The following is a 21,672-nucleotide window of genomic DNA, read 5'->3' on the forward strand; positions in this document are numbered from 1 at the left end:
AGCCTGGGCAACAACAGTGAAACTCCATCTCAAAAAAAAAAGAAGGTAAATTAGACTTATAAGTGGACCAAATATTCCATCTAAAAATGATGACCTAGTATAAATGGTAAAATGTTAGGGCTTTTCTCTCCCCTATTTAACATTTTCCATCAATGTATGTATAGGTATCACTATGTGCTTATACACTTAGAATTGTCTAGAAGGATTTTCATCAAATAGTTGACCAGAGATTTTCTCTTAGGCATTAAGACTTTGATGAATTTTTAGTTTTCTTTGCACTATTAATTTTTTAAAATATGCATTTATCATTTTATAAAAATAAGGATATTTCAAAAATTTCCATTTCTAGACATTAAAGCTTTTGTCTATAATGTCTTAACATTTTAAAATAATTAGTAAGTTAATACTTTGATCTAAAACCAGAGGAACTGGCAAATGTATTTATTAATATTTAGAAAGGCTTGTTTTTCACACCTTACACATATACTTTTGAGTTATTTCCAAAATACTTTTTTCTTTCCAAATTCAAGTCTTATTCTTAATCACTTATAAAAACAAAAAGGATTTTGACAATATTTAAAATACTTACACAGATTCTGCATCTTTTTCCTTTTTAATGATTCCTGGCAAAGCAAACGTCTTTCTTTTCCTTGGTTTTATACCTTTAAAATAAATATATATTGTTACAGAAACATAAACGTTCCTGATAAACATATTAAATTTATAATTACATCTTGCATCCTCACACATAATTTGCTCATAACTGCTGATGCTAAATGTGGATGACAGAAATAAAGTTATCAACCACTCAACCCTACTGGTTAGACTTTTCTTATGTTAATAAAACAGTCTATTATTTATCAAAAGATCATAGAACATTTACTTGATAAAATTTTCTTTTCTTTTCCTAAGCCTCCCTTAAGTCACCTTACACATAATAAGCATATGGAGATATCTTAAAACTTCAAAGAAAGGACATTATTCATTATACTAAATTTTGTTATAAATGTCAAATCATGTTATAAAGGTCAAATCATGTTTGCTTTTTAGAGGGCCACAAAATATAAATCTATTGTTTCAGATAAAAAGATGATACAGCAGACCCATTAGAAGTATAATATGGGGCCAGGTGCAGTGACGCATGCTGATAATCCCAGCACTTTGGAAGGCCAAGGCGGACAGATCACTTGAACTCAGAAGTTCAAGACCAGCCTAGGCAACATGGTGAAACCCTGTCTCTACAAAAAAAAAAAAAATACAAAAGATTAGCTGAGTGTGGTGGTGCATGCCTGTGGTCTTAGCTACTCAGGAGGCTGGGGTGAGAGGACTGCTTGAGTCCAGGAGATGGAGGCTGCAATGAGCTGTGATCACACCACTGCACTCCACCCTGAGTGATGGAGTGAGACCCTACCTCAAAAATTTAAAAAAAAAAAAGAAAAAAAAAAAACCAAAAATACAGAAAACAACAACAAAAAAAATGGAAGTAAGTTTACAATATGGCATTCTTGTGTCCATATGTTGTCCCTAATACAAACAATGCTATAAATGGATTCTACCATAACCGAGGAGTACAGATTATCTTTGATTTTCCTAATAAGGCATCCTCTTCTTTTATGACAAATTATTTTTAAAGGCCAGTCATGCTATTAACTTTTGATAGAATTCAGCACTTAAGGCCTGGTGTGGTGGATCTCGCCTATAATCCCAGCACTTTGGGAGGCCGACGTGGGCGGATCACCTAAGGTCAGGAGTTTGGGACCAGCCTGACCAACATGGTGAAACCCCGTTTCTACTAAAAACACACAAAAAATTAGCCGGGCTTAGTGGCGCATACCTGTAATCCTGGCTACTTGGGAGGCTAAGGGAGGAGAATCATCCAAACCAGAAGGCGGAGGTTGCAGTGAGCTGAGATCACGCCACTGCACTCCAGTCTGGGTGACGGAGCAAGACCCCGTCTCAAAAAAAAGAATTCAGCACTTAAAATTTAGGTGTTTACTCTGAGAATTGAGCAGTAGAGGCTGGGTGCAGTGGCTCACGCCTGTAATCCTAGAGCTTTGGAGGCTAAGGTGGATGGATCACTTGAGCTCAGGAGTTCAAGACCAGCCTAGCCAACATGGTGAAACCCTTTCTCTAAAAAAAATACAAAAGTTAGCTGAGCGTGATGGCATATACATGTAGTCCCAGCTAATTCTGGAGCTGAGGTGGGAGGATCGCTTGGATCTGGGAGGTCGAGGCTGCACTGAGCAGAGATCGTACCACTGTACTCCAGCCTGGGAAACAAGGTGAGACCCTGTCTCCCAAAAAATAAAAACAGAAGAGAGCAGTGGAGACCTTAGGTTTAAGCTAGCCCCTCATCTTACAGATGACGAAATTCAAGAAGGGTTTTTGTTGTTGTTTTTGAGACAGGGTCTCACTCTGTCGCCCAGGCTGGAGTGCAGTGGTACAATCATAGCTCACCACAGGCTCCTCCTCCCAGGCTCCAGCAATCCTTCCACCTCAGCCTTCCCAGTAGCTGGGACTACAGGTGCACACCACCACACCTGATAATTTAAAAAGTTTTTTTGTAGAGATGGGGTCTCAGCATGTTTCCCAGGCTGGTCTCGAACTCCTGGACTCAAGTAATCCTCCTGCCTCAGCCTCCCAAAGTGCTGAGATTACAAGCATGAGCCACTGTGCCCAGCCAAATGATGGTAATATTAACATTAATTAATGAAATGTTACCCACTGTACAATTAGCACTACACATTACAGAGATGAGTTTCATATTCATGACATTAGAAGGCTTAAACATGGATGTCAATGAAGAAAACTATTTCAATGTATATTTAAAAACAAATGCATGTTATACTCAATCTTTAAAAATATATAATCTAACACACTAATATTATTTTGGGAAAATCTGTTATTTATTAAGCAACAAGTAGCATCTGCAGGCCTTCAAACTAATTTCAGATTTTTATAGCATTCCATTCCATAGGTATGCTGACACCTAGGGATAGCAGTCCCTCCTTATTTGTTCAATGAACAGAAGATACTAGCTAGCTGCCATGTGCATTAACATAACTAATCAACTTACCTTCAACTGCACTAGCAGTGTCACATTCTTCAAATTCAATAAGGCCTGGAAAAAAAAAATTGAAAAACTTCCAGTAGAAAAAAATCTATCGGGTAAATTTTAAAACTTTTTTTTTACATTTTAAATTTTTTATTCTACTTTTAATTGACAACGCATCTTTTTAATTGTTCTGAAATGGTTCTAGTTGTTACCTAATAGTTAATTCAAATATCAGTAATAAATTTTAAAAATCAAATAATTCTAACAGTGAAAAATAACTGAGACCAGCCCATTATGATCACAATAATTTACTGAAAACCAATTATATGTGATGCCACAGAACTAGAGACAAAAGAATATGCAGTTTCTGCTTTCAAAGCTGGCAGTACTGTTAATGAGAGGAAACAAGCATGGTAAAGGTGGTTGCTGAATCCTCGGTGGTGTTCATGGGAAGAACAGGGCTACCAAGATAGTAAATACTAGTAGAACATAAGCTTGGGACCTCATCTGTCCTGTTCATCACTGTATCTTCAATACTTAAAAAATGCCAGGTAAATAATAAGTTGGGTAAATAAGTAAATATTTATTGAATGAATAAATGAACTAATTACAGACTACTTAAGTGGTGACCTTGGGATTATAATCCAGATCTCTCTAACTGTATAGCAGGTCAAGGAATGTGAACTACAGCTTACAGGAAATAGTAAGAGTTTTCACATAAGATCATACACATCGACCCACAAAGCGATCTTCAAGGACAATTAATTTAGCACTGCTATGAGAGATAGACTGTAGAAGAGGAGGATGATAAAGTGGAAGTCATTAGAAAACAATTAAAATAGCCCTGAAATGACTGACTGCTCAGACTAGCCTTAAATGCCATAAAATATGGCATACTTCATATATGTGAAATATCAAATTATTTGGCAGTAGAGAAAGTAGCAAAACATGAATTACTCTCCTAATGAAATATCCCAAAAGCTAAATATGAGACTAAAAAATTATCTCCCACTAAGTTGTCATTTAGTCCTTTTTATATATAAATTCATGAAAGTCTAGCATTTTTTTGTGAAATAATTTTTAATTTATTAATGGTAACTGGTATAACTTGCTATATGAAGAAATTTTAAAATAGAGCTTGAAATACAGAGTAGATGATAGAGGATTTTGTTACTGGTTCTTCTGAGATGTGAAACTTAACTATGTACAAATTCATGATCAGCATTATTCTTGATCATTCCATTATAAAAGAAAGCCACCGATTAACAACAAAGATTTCTCTACAAATTCGGGGATCTAAAAATATTGTCTTAATATCCCTCTCCCTCCCCCTAAATCTAAGATTTATTTCTGTGTGGTTCTAGTTTCCATTCAAATAAAATAAATTAACACTTACTAATAAGCAGAATAAAACAGTCATAAAAGTGAGTTGATAAACAAGGTCCTAATCAATTATTAGTATGTTCCTTATTAGTACATTCTTCTAAATATAAACAAAGACTAAAAAAAAGTTTATCACTTCTATCCAAAAAAGCCTTAAAGAGTCAGAAAATGACCCAATTAAAAATTTAAGGACTTTATTCAAACCCATTCTGCAAATCTGGAAGCTGAGAAATCATTTAATAAAAGGGTACTGAGCTTGTTCTCAGAATCTCTTAGAGGCCTATCGTAACAATTTACAATGAGATGAGGGCAGGCTGAAAAATCAATAAGGGTAAAGAAATTGAGATGTGCAAATTAGCAACTTTTCACTTAGTATAAAAATTATGAATAACAAATCTCTACCTAAATTACCAACAGCTTATTATACATTACTGGCTTTTCCAAGTACTAATAAAGCTTGAGAAAATATAATCGTCTGTTGAGAAGAGAAAGGGTTTACCAAAAAAAGGCAATCAGGCATGTGGTTAGTCAAAAATTCTCCTACAGCTTACACATCCACATAATTTCTACCCATTAACTATTTACAGAATCTCTAATGCTCAGGCCACACGCTTACTCTAGAGAATAGAAAAAAGTAAATACCACAAAAACAAAACACCAATGCCAAATTGCCTTGTTTACAAATACTAAATATATATTATCTAGAAGGACTTTTACATCATCATCTTAGCAAATATGGTACATACAGAAAATAAGATTTGTAAAATCTTTGGATGACTTCATATATGTGAAAATAGTAAAGACATCCCTTAACTCTATAAAATCAGTCCCTTTAAACAAAATTCTCCTTTTTGTCCTCACAAAACTCTTTTCCTATAGTAAACGTATCTTGATTTCTCTTATCTTTTCTAAACAGCCTCTTAAAATCCATTTGAAATAGAAAAATGTCCAAAAAAAAGAAAAAAACATTTTGAAATATAAGATGCCAAATCACTTCAAATCAAAAAATATATATTAAAAATTTTAAATTGAGTACCATCCACACAAACTTTCCTATTAAAGACAGAAATAATGATTTCTGGCATAATAAAACTAAATACTACCTTTTTAAAAAAACCATTAAATCATGCATGAACAAGATTTTCTTTTACAAATGGCATATGCTCCACATGCTGCTTCACATGGCAAGGCTTTGCGTGCCTGGCTCAGTGCCAGTTGACAACTCAGCTGGATATCAATGCACATTCTGACCCCCCTTGCAGCATGTCACTTCTGAACTGTTTCACAAGTGGAAAGTTTATTCAGCATCTCCTTCAAATGCAGTCCACTGCCCATCATTCTGCTATTTAATCATAAGACAAGTTATTTTTTTTGACAGTACTAAAGCCAGAGTGAGAGTCTTAATGAATAGTTTGCTACAACTGGAATTTCAACTGTTTTAGACTCAATTAATTCTTTTGTCAAAATAAATAACTGCTCTTAGCACTTAAATTTTATGTTGGGTCACAAGGGCAATTTAGTTTGTATAAAAGCAAATAAAACCATTTTGGCTCTGTCTCCTGATGCTCTTTTACACATTATTTTAAAACACCACTATGAGTTCAATTAAACCATGGAACAGAAGAACAACTCTAAGAGGTCAATGATTCAAAGCAAGACAATTCTTAAATATGATGCTTCAATCATCAGGTAGGAATAAATAAATGCTATTAAAAAAAAGCCATCAACCTAAAGAATCCATTCAAACCTAATTTGGATTAAAACTTTGAAAAGATGTTAGAAGAAGAAACGCAACTTACTTAACAGTAATCCTTGATCACCACAAATGTTTTATGGACTGAGGAAGAGTATAAAATATGTGAAATATTTAATTAATAATCCCTGTTGCTTCGGAGTCAATCCTAAATCTCCGGCCATCAACAGGGCAAGTTTTTAATATTAGTTAAAAACTGCCCTCAAAACTCAAATAGTAAGTCTGGGCTATTCAAATCAAGCATATTTCTGCTTCTAATCAGAGCTAAACACAAACAAACACTCTCAGACATACACTAAAGTTTAATAAAAGGAATGATGATAATGAAGGGGTGTGTGTGTGTGTGCATGAGCAAGGAGAGGGTTGTGACTCATAACAATGGAAATCAATGACTACATTTTCAAGCTTGCTCCTGGGCCTGTGGAATGCAACACAGTCACATTCCCAGATGCCTGGGATGATGGGCCAGGCAAGCTAACACAAAAAAGAGAATCACACTCCACTTTGTGGTGATATGCACAGGGTACAGAGGCTCAAATTCTAATTTTGATACTCTTTTTGAACTAGATGCTCTTTTTGAACCTAGGTTGTATCATTTATAAAAGGTAAATGATAACAAATATAGCATTTGCTTTCTCTCTCTCTCCACATAGCCTTATACAATTTTTTTCTTTTGCTAAACCATTTGAAAGTTGCAGACATCAATGACATTTCACTTCAGGAGTATGTGTTTTAACAAAGGACTTGCTGAATCAATTTCGTCAATTCAGTGGTTCCAAACCTCATGAGAGACTCCTGGTGCAATGCTTCTAAACTATATTATGTATGAGAATCACCTGGAGAACTTGTTAAACCACAGACTACTGGGCTCCACTCCCACAGTGTTCTGTTCAGAAGGTCTAGGGTGGAGCTCAAATATTTGCATTTTTAACAAATTCCCAGGTGATGCCACTGGTCCTGGAATCACATTTTGAGAAATACAGTCCTAGTAGACTCTGTGGCCACTGCTAGATATTTAATTAGTCTAGACAGTGCTTCTCCAATTATACTGTGCATACAAAGCCCAAAGCATCTTGGGATCTTATTAAAATACAGATTCTGATTCAGTAGGACTGGGATAGGATTTGAGATTCTCCATTTATAACTAGCACTCATGTAGTGTGATGCTATAGGTTCTCAACAATGGCTGCAAGTTACAATCAGCTGAGGAGTTTTAAAATATAGTGGTACCCACCCTGGACCAATGAAATCAGTTTCTTGGCTGGGCATGGTGGCTCACGCCTGTAATCCCAGCACTGTGAAAGGCCGAGGCAGGCGGATCACCTGAGGTCAGGAGTCCAACACCAGCCTGGCCAACATGGTGAAAACCCATCTCTACTAAAAATACAAAAATTAGCTGGGCATGGTGGAGGACCCCTGTAATCCCAGCTACTTGGGAGACTGAGGCAGGACAATCACTTGAACCCAGGAGGCAGAGGTTGCAGTCAGCCAAGATCATGTCACTGCACTCCAGCTTGGGTGACAGGGCAAGACTCTGTCTCAAAAAAAAAAAAAAACAGAAAGAAAAGAAATCAATTTCTGTACATAGAAAAATGCAAAGAAAAAAATCTCCAAAAATAATTCTTGTATGTACCTGATATGGTTTGGATGTCTGTACCCTCCAAATCGCATGTGGAAATGTGATTCCCACGTGGGAGGTGGGGCCTAATGGGAGATGACTGGATCATGCAGGAGGATCTTTCATGAATGGCTTAGCATCATCCCCTTGGTAATAAGTGAGTCTTGCTAAGTCATTTCACACAAGATCTGGTTGTTTAAGAGTGTCTGGGACCTCCCCCGTCTCTCTCATGTTCCTACTATTGTCATGTGACATGCTGGCTCTCTGTTGCCTTCCACTATGATTTTAAGTTTCCTAAGGTCTCGCCAGAAGCAGATGCCAGCACCATGCTTCCTATAAAGCCTGCAGAACCATGCGCCAAGTTAAGTATCTTTTCTTTATAAATGACCTAGCCTCAGGTATTTCTTTATAGCAACACTAGAATGGAGGAATACAGCACCCAAGGCTTGAAAACTGAGGAAAATTTATAAACTATAGTCTTAAATCAAAGAAATAGGTTTTTAACCACAGATTTCAGTCACTGTGAAACATTCCAAAATTTTATCTAGTTCTCCAAACACAGAATCTTAGTACTGAAATATAATCTCCTCTTACATCCACATTTTGACAGTGTCCCCACACTCATAAGGTTGAGTCATGTTTTCATCTTCCATGATCCAGATAAAACCCTTGTTTCTACTTTCAATTATAGTACTTATGTCTATAAGCATTCTCCATGTTAGTTGCAACTATATCCTTTCAGTTACTCACGCCAAAACCCTTAAAATGATTCTTCCCAACTGCTTTTTAAACAGATTTGCTGAGGTATAATTAACACATGATAAACTACATCTACTTAAATTGTACAGTTTAATGAATTTTGACACGTGTAACATTTGTGAGTTTACTACCACAATAACATATATAATTATCACCTCATGCTCCTTTGTAACCCATTCCACCCTTCCCAAGGCAATCACTGATCTGCTTTCTGTCACTATAAATTAGTGTACATTTTCTAGAAAGTTATATAAATAGAATCATATAATATGGGCTGGGCACAGTGGCTCCACCTGTAATCCTAGCACTTTGGAAGGCCGAGGCGGGTGGATCACGAGGTCAGGAGTTCGAGACCAGCCTCGCCAATAAGGTGAAACCCCGTCTCCACTAGAAATACAAAAACTAACTGGGCGTAGTGGTGCGGGCCCGTAGTCCTAGCTGCTTGGGAGGCTGAAGCAGGAGAATCACTTGAACCTAGGAGGTGGAAGTTGCAGTGAGCCAAGATCGTGCCACTGCACTCCAGCCTGGGTGACAGAGTGAGACTCTCTCAAAAAAAAAAAAAAAAAAAAAGAATACATGTAATACGTATTCTTATTTTGGTCTGGCTTCTTTCACTCAGCAAAATTACTTTGAGATTCATCCATGTAATTGCATGTATCAGTAGTTTATTAATTGTTATTGTTGAGTAGTACTTCACTGCATGGACATACTACAATTTGTTTATCCATTCATCTGTTAATGGACATTTGGGTTGTTTACAGTTTGGAGCTACTACAAATAAAACTGCCATGAACATTCATATGCAAGTCTTTGCACATATATTTCCTTTTCTCTTGGGTAAATGCCTAGGGGTAGAACAACTGGATCATATGGTAAATATATGCTTAAATTTCTAAGAAGCTGCCAAGGTATTTTCCAGAGTGGTTGCACCATTTTATATTTTCACCAGCAGTCTTTGTGAGTTTCAGTTCTTCCACATCCTTGATAGCATTTGGTATACTCAGTCTTTTTTTCTTTTTCCCAGATGGCGTCTCACCCTGTCACCCAGGCTGGAGTGCTGTGGTACAATCTCAGCTCACAGCAACCTCTCTGCCTCCTGGGCTCAAGCCATACTCCCTGTTCAGCCTCCCAAGTAGCTAAGACTACAGGTGCACAACACCATGCCTAATTTTTGTATTTTTTTTGTAGATAATGGAGTTTCATCATGTTGCCCAGGCTGGTCTCGAATTCCTGGGCTCAAGGAATCCACACATCTTGGCCTCCCAAAGTGCTGGGATTACTGGTGTGAGCCAGCATGCCTGGCTGGTATAGTCAGCCTTTCAAATTTTTATCACTCTAATAAGTGTCTACTGCTATTTTTATTGTGGTTTTAATCTGTATTTCCCTAATTACTAATGGGGTATCTTTTCATGTGCTTACTTGACATTCATAGATATATATATTTTTAGGAAGTGTCCAAATCTTTTGGTCACATTTTGTATTAACATGTATACAAAATTTTGAAATAAATTTTAAATTCTTTATTCAAACATTTATTTTTATCTGTATGGATTAATGGCTGTTTATTTTATTCTTTGTGTTATGATCTAATATATCCATTACTTATTACTTGCTCAAGTAATTCCAGCTTTGGCCATTGGGAACTCTTTTCAGGTTATCACCTGTGTCCTTCTAAACTACAAAACTTCAACTAAAGGAAAAAGAAAATTTTTTAAAAATCTTTGTGACCTTGGATTAGACAAAGATTTCTTGTATTTGACACAAAAGCATAACACATAAAAAACCAAAATTTGGTAAATTGCACTTCATCAAAATTAACTTTTGCTCTTCAAAAACACCGGAAACAAAAAAAAAAGAACAAGCCACAGACTGGGAGAAAATAGTCACTATACGTATATATATAAATGGAAACCTGCTGAACTTTTATGAATTATAAATAGCATAAAGTAAAATTACCAAAATGACTGTAAAATAGAAAACATTGAAAATACAGATTTTACTCTCTTTTAGCAACTGAATTACCTGAGAGTGGTTGGGTTACAAGGGCAATGTCAATGGAATATAAAAAGATATCCAAAATTAGAAAACACCTGTTTATTCATGATCCTTTCAGACCACAGGTGCCTTAATATTCAAAGCATCCTCTTACAGTGACTCAAATTCCAGAGGAACCAGCCATTACTACAAAAAAAAAAAAAAAAAAACAATGACAGGCCAGGTGCACTGGTTCACGCCTGTAATCCCAGCACTTTGGGAGGCTGAGGCAGGCGGACTGCTTCAGGCCAAGAGTTCAAGACCATCCTAGCCAACATGGTGAAACTATGTCTCTACTAAAAATACAAAAATTAGCCAGGCACAGTGATGCACGCCTGTAAGCCCAGCTGCTTGGGAGGCTGAGGCATGAGAACTGCTTGAACCCGGGAGGTGGAGGTTGCAGTGAGCCTGAGATCATGCCACTGCACTCCAGACTGGGCAACAGAATGAGACTCTGTCTCAAAAAAAGCAAAACAAACAAAAAGGAAACGACAAGAAGTGTCAGTACATACAATAAGTAATATAACATTATCGTAATGAGTAAGAAAAAAATTTGTAATGCTCTCAGTTTGACTTACATAAAAGAACTGAAAACATAAACTGACAGGTTGTATCTTTCAACAGATAACTGACTAAAAATAAAATTGGTGTCATTTTGCAGCATCAGAGAAATAAGTTAACTTATGTATACAATTTTTTTTTTTTTTTTGAGACAGAATCTTGCTCTTGTCATCCAGGCTGGAGCGCAATGATGCAATCTCGGCTCACTGCAACCTCCGCCTCCCAGGTTCAAGCAATTCTCCTGCCTCAGCCTCCCGAGTAGCTGGGATTACAGGCACCCACCACCACACCCAGCTAACTTTTGTATTTTTAGTAGAGACAGGGTTTCACCACGTTGGCCAGGCTGGTCTCGAACTCCTGACCTCAGGTGTTCCAGGTGATCCACCCACCTTGGCCTCCCAAAGTCCTGGGATTACAGGTGTGAGCCACTGCACTCGGCCTCTTTTCTTCTTAAATTACCCTGGATTATTGCAACAGTCATGCAGTGGTCTCTCTACCTCGATCCTTGCCTTTTTCCGCAGGCGTTCTCAATGGAGTAGTTAGAGTTCAGTCGCCTCGGCCTCCAAAAGTGCTGGGATTACAGGCGTGAGCCACCATGTCCAGCTATGTATACAAATTTTTAAAAGAATTGGGTCTTTTGTTTTCTTTTAAAGATCTCTATCCCACAGAACTAAAGCTAGTTTAGGGTGGAACTCATCCACCAGAGGGGGTCCTTACAAAGAGGAGAAATAAAATGTTAACAGAAATCAATAGTATAAAACGATTGAAGGTTAGAATATACTTTACAAAACAAAATCCTTTAAGTCCATAAATTCCACACAATCACATGCAAAATTTTGTCTGTTATTTTTCTAGGAAGCACAGTTTTGTTATTGCAGTGAGTCACTAGACTCATTTGTTCAGGTGCCCATAAACTGACCAAAAAAATATGAAAGAGGCCAGGCACAGTGGCTCACGCCTATAATCACAGCACTTTGGGAGGCCAAGGTGGACGGATTACCTGAGGTCAGGAGTTTGAGATTAGCCTGGCCAACATGGTGAAATCCCATCTCTACTAAAAATACAAAAATTAGCCAGGCATGGTGGTGGGTGCCTGTAATCCCAGCTATTAGGGAGGATGAGGCAGGAGAATTGCTTGAACCTGGGAGGCGGAGGTTGCAGTGAGCCAAGATCACACCACCGCACTCCAGCCTGGGCAACAAGAGCGAAACTCCATCTCAAAAAAAAAAAAAAAAAAATTAGCTGGGTGTGGTGGTGGGCCCCATCAATCCCAGCTACTCGGGAGGCTGAGGCAGGAGAATCACTTGAACCTGGGAGGCAGAGACTGCAGTAAGCTGAGATTGCGCCATTGCACTCCAGCCTGGGCAACAAGTGTGAAACTCTGTCTCAAAAAAGAAAAAACAAACAAACAAAAACATATGAAAGAGCTGCAATCAGTCACCCATAGCAACTCAACCAGGGAAATAATATTTATCCCTTCCACTCCACCCCACACCAGTTAGTTTGTTCTAGGACTGTTTAAAAGTCCTAGTTCTATGACTCTTTTTGGGGTCCTGAAACAGCCGCCTAATTCTGGGTTTAGTGACTCTACGAAAGCCCATGTCATCACCGTTCTTGGCTTCCCTATTACCTCCTACCATCTAGCTGTTAAGTGTTTTCTACATGACTTTGTATATCTTAAGGCCAGTAAAATTAAATTTATAATGAAACTACATTAGTGGCTACTTATGAGAAATGTGTCATTTTTGAAAACAATATTTATTAATAAATGTTAGATTATCTCACGTAAATCTCACAACAGCCCCATGAGGCAGTTACTATTATTATCCCCACTTTACAGATGAGAGCACTGAGGTTTAAAAGTCTCACTGCTAGGCCGAGTGCGGTGGCTCACACCTGTAATACCAGCACTTTGGGAGGCCGAGGTGGGCGGATCATGAGGTCAGGATTTCGAGACCAGCCTGGCCAATATGGTGAAACCCTGTCTCTACTAAAAATACAAAAATTAGCCAGGTGTGGTGGTGGGCACCTGCAGTCCCAGCTACTCGGGAGGCTGAGGCAGGAGAATAGCTTGAACCCAGGAGACGGAGGTTCAGTGAGCCGAGATCGTGCCACTGCACTCCAGCCTGGGCAACGGAGCAAGACTCCAACTCCAAAAAAAATAAAAAATAAAAAAAAATAAAAGTCTCACTGCTAGTAAAGAGCAGGTCACAAACCACTGCACTACACCACAGACAAGAAAATAAACATGAGCCAGGCACAGTGGCTCACACCTGTAATCCCAGCACTTCAGGAAGCTGAGACAGAAGGATTGCTTCAGTCCAGGAGTTCAAGACCAGCCTGAACAACATAGTAAGATTCTGTCTCCACTAAAAATTTTTAAAAATTAGTGGGGTGTACTGGCATATGTCTGTGGTCCCAGCCACTCGGGAAGCTCAGATGGGAGGATCGCTTGAGCCTGGGAGGTTGAAGCTACAGTGAGCTATGATTGCATCACTGCATTATAGCCTAGGTGACAGAGCAAGATCATGTCTTGAAAAAAAAAAAAAAAAAGAAAAGAAAAAAGAAACATGATCTAAATGTCCAGAATTCAAAAGGAATCAAGCAGTGAGCTTAAAGGTAATTCCTAATATACAGTTATTACCTAACCAACAGAAAGGAATTTATAATAACTGTATATTTGTTGAGTTCTTCATAGAGAATGAATGAGTAGGGTGACAAGTAGGATATTATGATGAATAAGGGTTCAGCAATCCCCATATGTTGAGTTAGCAACATTTCTAAGAACTGACAAAACTTTAATTCACCTGCAAGTCTATATTAAAGGAAATTAGTGGCATATATTTGATAAGTTCCAACATATTTCTGTGTGTTAAATAGATGTGTTCGGACTACATTACTTTTTTTTTTTTTTTTTGAGATGGAGTTTCGCTCTCGTTGCCCAGACTGGAGTGCAATGGCGCAATCCCAGCTCACTGCAACCTCTGCCTCCCGGGTTCAAGCAATTCTCCTGTCCCAGCCTCCCAAGTAGCTGGGATTACAGGTACACACCACCACTCCCAGCTAATTTTTATATTTAGTAGAGATGGAGTTTCACTATGTTGGTCAGGCTGGTCTTGAACTCCTGACCTCAGGTGATACACCTGCCTCAGCCTCCCAAAGTGCTGGGATTACAGGCGTGAGCCACTATGCCCAGCCTTGGACTACATTACTTTTAAGGCCCCCTTATGCAATAAAACTCCATGATTATTAGATAAACCGAATTATATAACTTATTATCTTCTAGTTTTATCTAATTATAAATTCCTGCCTCTTAAACTGTTATTTCTAATTATTTAAACATTAATAACATGATTAAATCCTACACCTGAAATACATATACAGCCTACTGTAGTTCTAAAACGTTATATTTTGGGGTTTGGTATCTTTGTACTGTGATTCTACAATGTACTACAGTAGTAATTTTTGTCTCTTCAAAGGACATTTCCACTATCCCTTTCAGAATACAAATTCTGCTCCTCCACGATCTGGGCATGTGACCTATGCGGACCAATTATAATATCCTACTAGCCTAAACACAGAGATTTATTCAAAGATAAGCATGTGACAAAAGCAGAACCTTTCCTGAAATATGCTGACACTACAAAAAAAAAAAAGTTCTACTAGGATTCTAAACAGAATGGATATAGGCTTGGACTGTTGATGTCTTCCTTGCCAGCTATGAGGAAAAAGTCTGCAGTAGTAGCTTAATAAACTGAAGCCAAGTAAAGACAAGCAAAAATGAGAGAAAAGAGTGACCAAAGTCCTGATGAAATCCATTTGGACCTTGAATCTATTCCAGCCTTCCAGGTTAAAATAGCCAATGCATGGAATTTTTGCTTAAGCTTGTTTACATGGCTTTCTGACATTCGCAAACAAAAAGTCTCTATTGAACTAAGCTGGAGATGACAGGTTTCAACATGAGTACCAACACTCAATATTGGCAGTGACTGCCTACAGCACTGAGATGGGAGAGACTGAGGTCTCCTCTGGGGAAGAATGCAATGATCTAGCAACGGTATCTGCCATGAATAAGGCAGCACATGCCACATACTTGTCAGCCTTTGGCTGAGCAGTGTCTTAGGAAATGACACTGGCATATAAAAGCAAAAAGCAGTAAAAAGAGCCCAGGAAGCCAAAGCAGAGTGGGAAAAGTTGCATCAGGGAAGAGAAAAAAAAAATCACACAAAAAAATGGCCAATCAAAATAAAATTGGCTTGATTCAGAACACATTTTAATGTTCCAATTATTCTCTAGTGTAATACTTTAAGAAAAACACTGATACACTTCAAGCTTATTCTCTGTATTCTTTCTTTTTGCTTAAATATACTCTGGATCATTTGTGACCCAGGGAAAAAAGGTTATCGTTCATCAGTTTAGGTTCACATTTAAGGTCAAGTCCCCCTGGTTTAAAAGCATTCTCAAAATTAAAATTTATGTCAACATATCTACACTTAGTTCTATTCTAATTTTTCCAAAGCATGTGACTTGATTTTTGATCCAGGATCAAAAATCCCAGAACTGAATCCCAGTTCTGCCATGTACTAGCTTAGGCAAATCTCTCAACATTACCTCTGAACATTTCCTTCATCTGTAAAATAAGAATAATAGTACATACTTCAAAAAGTTGCTGAAAATCAAAGTGTGCCTACAAAGTGGTTGGCATGGTACATGGCACAGAGTAAGAGCTCACTAAACATTAACCATAATTATTTAGCATTCACTTAAAAAATTTTCTAATAGCCACTCCATTCCAACCTTGTTAACACCCTAATCTTGCCATTAAATGCCCATTTGTTCATTCATTTAACAAAAATATATACTGCTTACAAATAGAGAAAATAGATGAATCAAATATAGAACTTTTTCACAAGTACAAACTATTAAGATTTAATGGTAGACAGCAACAAGGCAAGAAAGAAATATATAAGTTCTCTGGCACTTTTGATGGAGAAAGATATTATTAAAGATAATAACCGGGCTCTTTAAAGAGTTCATTCATTCAACACATAAATGTAAAGATGTGGTGTAGGAAAGTAGTGGAATACAGCATTTTCTAGAGTACGGATTAAGGACAACTAAAGTACTAAAGGAAAAAAGGAAGCATGTATGGGAAACAGTAAGCAGTTCAGGTTGGCCTCAGTGAAGGTACTTGAATAGGAGTAAAAGAAAGTTAAGACTGCCCTCTCCCTTCTTGACCCCTATCCCTTCTCCCCCTCCCTCCTTCCCTCCTGTCGCCATCGCTTCTGGCACCGCTGCACCCGTAGGAGCTCCCCAGTGGTGATGGGTTCTCAGCCCTCCATGTTACTGTGGGATGAAGAGCTCGAGGAGATCAAGAAGATCAGCTTTTCCCACAGTCAAATCACTTGCTCTACAGCCGGTTCACCAGCCTGGACAAAGGAGAGATGGCACTCTCAGCCATGAAGATTTCCTGAGGATTCCAGAACTTGTCATCAACCCACTGGGGGACCGAATCATCAATGCCTTCTTTCCGGAGGGAGAGGACCGGGTAAACTTCCATGGATTCATGCGAACTTTGGCTCATTTCCGCCCCATTGAGGATAATGAAAAGAGCAAAGATGTGAATGGACCCGAACCACTCAACAGCTGAAGCAACAAACTGCAGTTTGCTTTTCAACTATATGATTTCGATAAAGATGATAAGCTCTCCCGTGATGAGCTGATACAGGTGCTACGCTTGATGGTCAGAGTAAATACCTCAGATGAGCAGCTGGGCAGCATCGCAGACAGGACCATTGAAGAGGCTGATGAGGATGGGGACAATGCCGTATCTTTCACAGAATTTGTTAAGGTTTTGGAGAAAAGGTGGATGTAGAACAGAAAATGAGCATCCAATTTCTTCACTAAAGGACAGAGACCAAACTGTTCCTTGCGGTCTAGTATTTAATAACTGGAACTTGAAAGTCCTCCTTCCACCAATCCCACCTCCACTCCATCATTCCCCTTCTTCCAAAGTACTACTGCTGTTGTATGACCACCCCAAATATGTTCTGTCAACACAAACCTGCCTTTGATGTATAAACAGGGCATTACAGAATGGTACACCCAGTCTATTTCTATTCAGTATCCATTCACTAGTTCTTCATTTATAAGTATCTTCTTCCCCATTCTGCTGCTGAATGCCACATATCCATACAGTCTGAGAAAGTGAGAGGGAATCATGCCAAGAACAAGCCAGCAAAGCTCTTTCACCAGATGTAGACTGTAGCCCTACTGCCTTCCCTCTAACAAGTCTGCCACCATGCTTCTTCATCCTTTTCATATGTCCTTTGCTTCCTACTTCTGTGTCATCCAACATACTGTTCGCTTAGTCTGGCAGTCTTTCTGCTTTTCAGTAAGCCTCAAAATCTAATCTGTTCTACTTGGCACAGCTATGCCCTACGTATTCCTGACTTGGCAGGATAGTTCAGGGGTCTGGCAGTTTTTATTTACCTTCATTATTAAGGTAATAATGGGCCTCTGGGATGTTGCCTCTCCAGGAGCTTTTTGGTAACCAACACTTCTCTGAGAAGTATGAGACCATCCTCTGCATTCTACTCTGTCATCAAAGGGCTGCTGGGTGGAGATACCCATCTTGAAAGGTGGCCTTGGTGAGAGGTGTGGAGTCAAGTCTTCTGGGTTGCTTGCCCACATCACTCTACCTCTGGCCTCTGATTCTCAACTTTGTACCTACGTGGCTCCTCTTGTTAGTGCATTGTTGACTGTTCAAAAAATAGCAATATGCCTACGGGTTTGCTTAGTTTGGGGACACCGTTACCAACAGAATGGCTGCTCTGACAATATGCCTGGGGACTTTCTCATGGCTTTTATCAAGGCAGCTGGGCACCCTATAAAGCCTCACACATTCACACCTTTGCAGCATGGTTTATGCCTTAGTGTTACCTGCACTGGAATGTTTTTCACTTCACATTTCCACGTAGAAAGATTAGTGTTAACTTATCCCAGTCCAAAACATTTAAAGATTGTTTCCTCAGTGTCTTTAAGTTTTGCACAAATTTTTTTTTTTTGAGACGGAGTCTCACTCTGTCACCCAGGCTGGAGTGCAGTGACGCAATCTTCGCTCACTGCAACCTCCGCCTCCAGGTTCAAGCAATTCTCCCGCCTCAGCCTCCCAAGTAGCTGGGATTACAGATGTGCACCACCACGCCTGGCTAATTTTTGTATTTTTAGTAGAGAGAGGGTTTCACCATGTTGGCCAGGTTGGTCTTGAACTCCTGACCTCAGGTGATCCTCCTGCCTCAGCGTCCCGTGCTGGGATTACAGGTGTGAACCACCATGCTCAGTCACAAAATTCTTCATGAATTTTACACTTGGCAAATGTTAATGATGGAAGCCATAGTCAGCTCCTAATACATGTCCAAAGCATTCACTATTGTATCATTAGCTGCCTGGTTACATTAGCTTCCTAGCTCCTTGTATAGACCACTGCTAATCCCTTAAAAATGAGGTCTCACACTAGTAGCACAACCTAAGGTGGCATTACAGGTCTTTGAACAAGGCACAGCAACTTTTCTGCCAAAGTCAGCTTACTTTAGACTTCAGTGAATCAAGCTATTGCCATCCTAATGTATGTCTCTATGAGTCTATTTATCCAAACATCTGCCCTTGGCTGACTTTCTCTGATTCATTGCTTGCGTGCCTGTTTCCTTGCTTTGCAAAACTATTGAAGATGTGTATATAATTATTTAGGAAGGGGATTGCTAAAAAAAAAACCACTGCAAAGTGATGGAAAAGAGTGGAAAACAGGGAAGTAGCTGGGCTGGATGGCTCAAATACAAATGAATGAGAAATTCTTCATGAAGTATCAGTCAGACTTTGTGATCAAGTGAAAACGGAAGAATGTCTGACACTGATCTATTAGAGAGGTACTTCAGAGGCTCCTTGATTTGCATATTTAAAGTTCCTAAGGTTATAGCTTTCCCCTCTTTTGGCTGTATAGCAAACTGTTTTAATCCACGGTTGTGCCTTATTGTTTCATTAAAATATATCAATAAGTACTTGTGGTTGAAACAAAAAAAAAAAAAAAGAAAGAAAGTTAAGACTAAAGTCTGGTCAGCTCGAGATCCTTAAAGGCTGTGAAACCAAGTCCAGAATCCCACTTTCATTCTATCAATAGTGAAAATTTAAAGATTTGTAAGTGGTACAATTATAAGTTCATAACTGTATAGGCAAAAGATGAGTGTGCTATAACATGTAAAATAGATTGGAGAAGAAACGTCTGCTGTACCAGTACGAAATCTGCAAATTAATTAGGCAGCTAGAGAAAACATGAAAAGAAAGTCTGAACGGAAAAATACTAATACAACTGGATCAGTAAGATTAAAAAATTAATGAAATTTGGGAAGAAGAAATTAAAGATGATTTAGGTTTCAAGCCTTAGGTCTATGAACTGCACTGAGGAAATATGGTTCCCAAACTTCACAGATCACTTACCCATTTTCTGGAATGCCATATCATATTTTAACTTCTTTAATGCACTGAATTATTTTTACCTACGGAGTGAAACATGTATCTTGCAAGAACATGGTATAGTAACTAATAAATAGATTAAAGAAATCTGGAGGACTGTAAGTATGCTGAGCAGGGAAGGGAATGGGCTACTTATTACATTTGATACATCATAACATGCCAATTAAAAGTAGAATTTGAACTTCTGTAATCATTTTTTCATAAAAATAGGAGCCAGGATTCCTATATCCATTTGTTCACTGGTGTATCCCCAAATTTCTAGAATGGGGTCTGGTATATTGTTAGAACTCAATAAATATATTTGTTAAATGTATATATAAATGAGAAAAGAAAGAAGTTATTAAATTTTAAGAAAGGTTCTACGTTGGTCTCAATGTTCTGAGCATTCAGTATTCTCTCCCAATCTTTCTTTTATTAAAATAGCCTTCTGTAGGTAACTCTATTTTGAAAAATCTAAAACTGTGATAGACTTAGTAAAATGTTATAATAACCACTTTAAAATAATACTAAATTATTGTACTAACCACTAAAAGCCAAAACAAAAATCTTAATGTATCGTCAGACATAAAAATAATAATATCTGAGATTTTATACAGATTTTTAGGTATGCTCCATTTTTTGGGTTGGCTCCATTTCACAGTTTGGAAATATTTTTAACTTCAGATACGTGATATAAAGTTAAAATTACCCCTTACCCACATGAACTTCAAGGCAAATATGTTAGTTACTATATGGGAAATTTTAAAATGTTTCCTTGCAGAGTTTATCATCTTACCAGGTCTTTCCTTCCCAGTGCCTTTTGACTCAGCAAATTTTTGTATCAAACTTTCAACTGTAGTATTAGCCATGTTATTTATAAATTCTTCATGGACCTATTAAAATGAAATAATGATAACTTTTTCTTTTTCCACATGCTTAGTGTATTTCAGATAAAACTTACACAAGACAATTAAAATTAATTATACCAAAATATGTATTTTTGACCCAAGGCCCTTTGAGGACTTTAATTTACCTAACTTCCAGTGTTACTGGATCTGTGGGGACCAACCATGACTTACATGAACCCCTTACCACATAGCCTCACGCCCTTTGAAGTCAAAGCAGTTTTCCGTTCCCATCTTTGAGCATTCTAGAGACATCATTCTTATGATAAGACTTACATAGACAATAAAAATACTTTTGGCTTAAAAAAAAAAGCACACAGAGTCTGACTCTGTCACCCAGATGGCTGGGTGCTACGGCTCACTGCAGCCTCAACCTCCTGGGCTCAAGTGATCCTCCCACCTCAGCCTCCCAAGTAGCTGGGACTATAGGCACGCACCACCAGACCCAAAAATTTTTTCATATTTAAAAAATTTAAAATATTTTTTCATATTTAAAAATTTTAAAATATTTTTTCATATTTAAAAAATTTAAAATATTTTTTCATATTTAAAAAATTTAAAATATTTTTTAAATTTTTTGTAGAGATGAGGTCTCACTATGTTGCCCAGGCTGGTCTCAAACTTCTGGGCTCAAGTAATCTTCCTGCCTCAGCCTCCCAAACTGCTGAGATTACAGATATGAGCCACCGTGCCTGGCTAGTTTGAAGAATAACAGACTTCATCTTTCTCTACTACATTTCAGTGTACCCCAAATTGTCATCATTAAACCTTTTACATTTGTGGAACACTTCTAAGTAAAAGTTCTATAGTTTAATAAAGTTGCTGCTTTAAATTTTAAAATAGTAAAGCTTGAAAAAAAAATATTCAAAAGTTGAAAGCTTTAGAAACTCAATATAAAGAAAACTGAATATAGTTAATTTAAAAAATTAATTTGAATTATCATCCTCGGTGGCCAAATGATAAAATACGCAGTTTATTTTATATTTAATACCTGTAAATATATTATCTTTACATATTCTTTATTTGGAAAAATTCGGTATTACACTTATGAACTTTGAACAGAGAAAATATTTTTAAAGAGCTATAAATAAACAAA

General features: G+C 37.8%; 1 protein-coding gene and 1 pseudogene across 3 annotated transcripts in view; one reads left to right on the forward strand and one right to left on the reverse strand.

The window, feature by feature from the left end:
• Positions 1-21,672, reverse strand: part of FCHO2 (FCH and mu domain containing endocytic adaptor 2) — a 130,795-nt gene that overhangs the window by 53,496 nt on the left and 55,627 nt on the right. For all 3 annotated transcript variants that reach the window (XM_055254473.2, XM_055254472.2, XM_063623171.1), the window contains 3 exons: positions 20,468-20,564; positions 3,077-3,121; positions 590-662 (listed from right to left, as the gene is read on the reverse strand). In XM_055254473.2, the coding sequence (XP_055110448.1) occupies positions 590-662; positions 3,077-3,121; positions 20,468-20,564 (215 nt within the window). The remainder of the gene's footprint in view (positions 1-589; positions 663-3,076; positions 3,122-20,467; positions 20,565-21,672) is intronic.
• LOC134733508 (calcineurin B homologous protein 1-like) lies at positions 15,469-20,461 on the forward strand (annotated as a pseudogene).

Source organism: Symphalangus syndactylus, chromosome 18 (genome assembly GCF_028878055.3).
Source record: "Symphalangus syndactylus isolate Jambi chromosome 18, NHGRI_mSymSyn1-v2.1_pri, whole genome shotgun sequence".
Classification (NCBI taxonomy): domain Eukaryota; kingdom Metazoa; phylum Chordata; class Mammalia; order Primates; family Hylobatidae; genus Symphalangus; species Symphalangus syndactylus.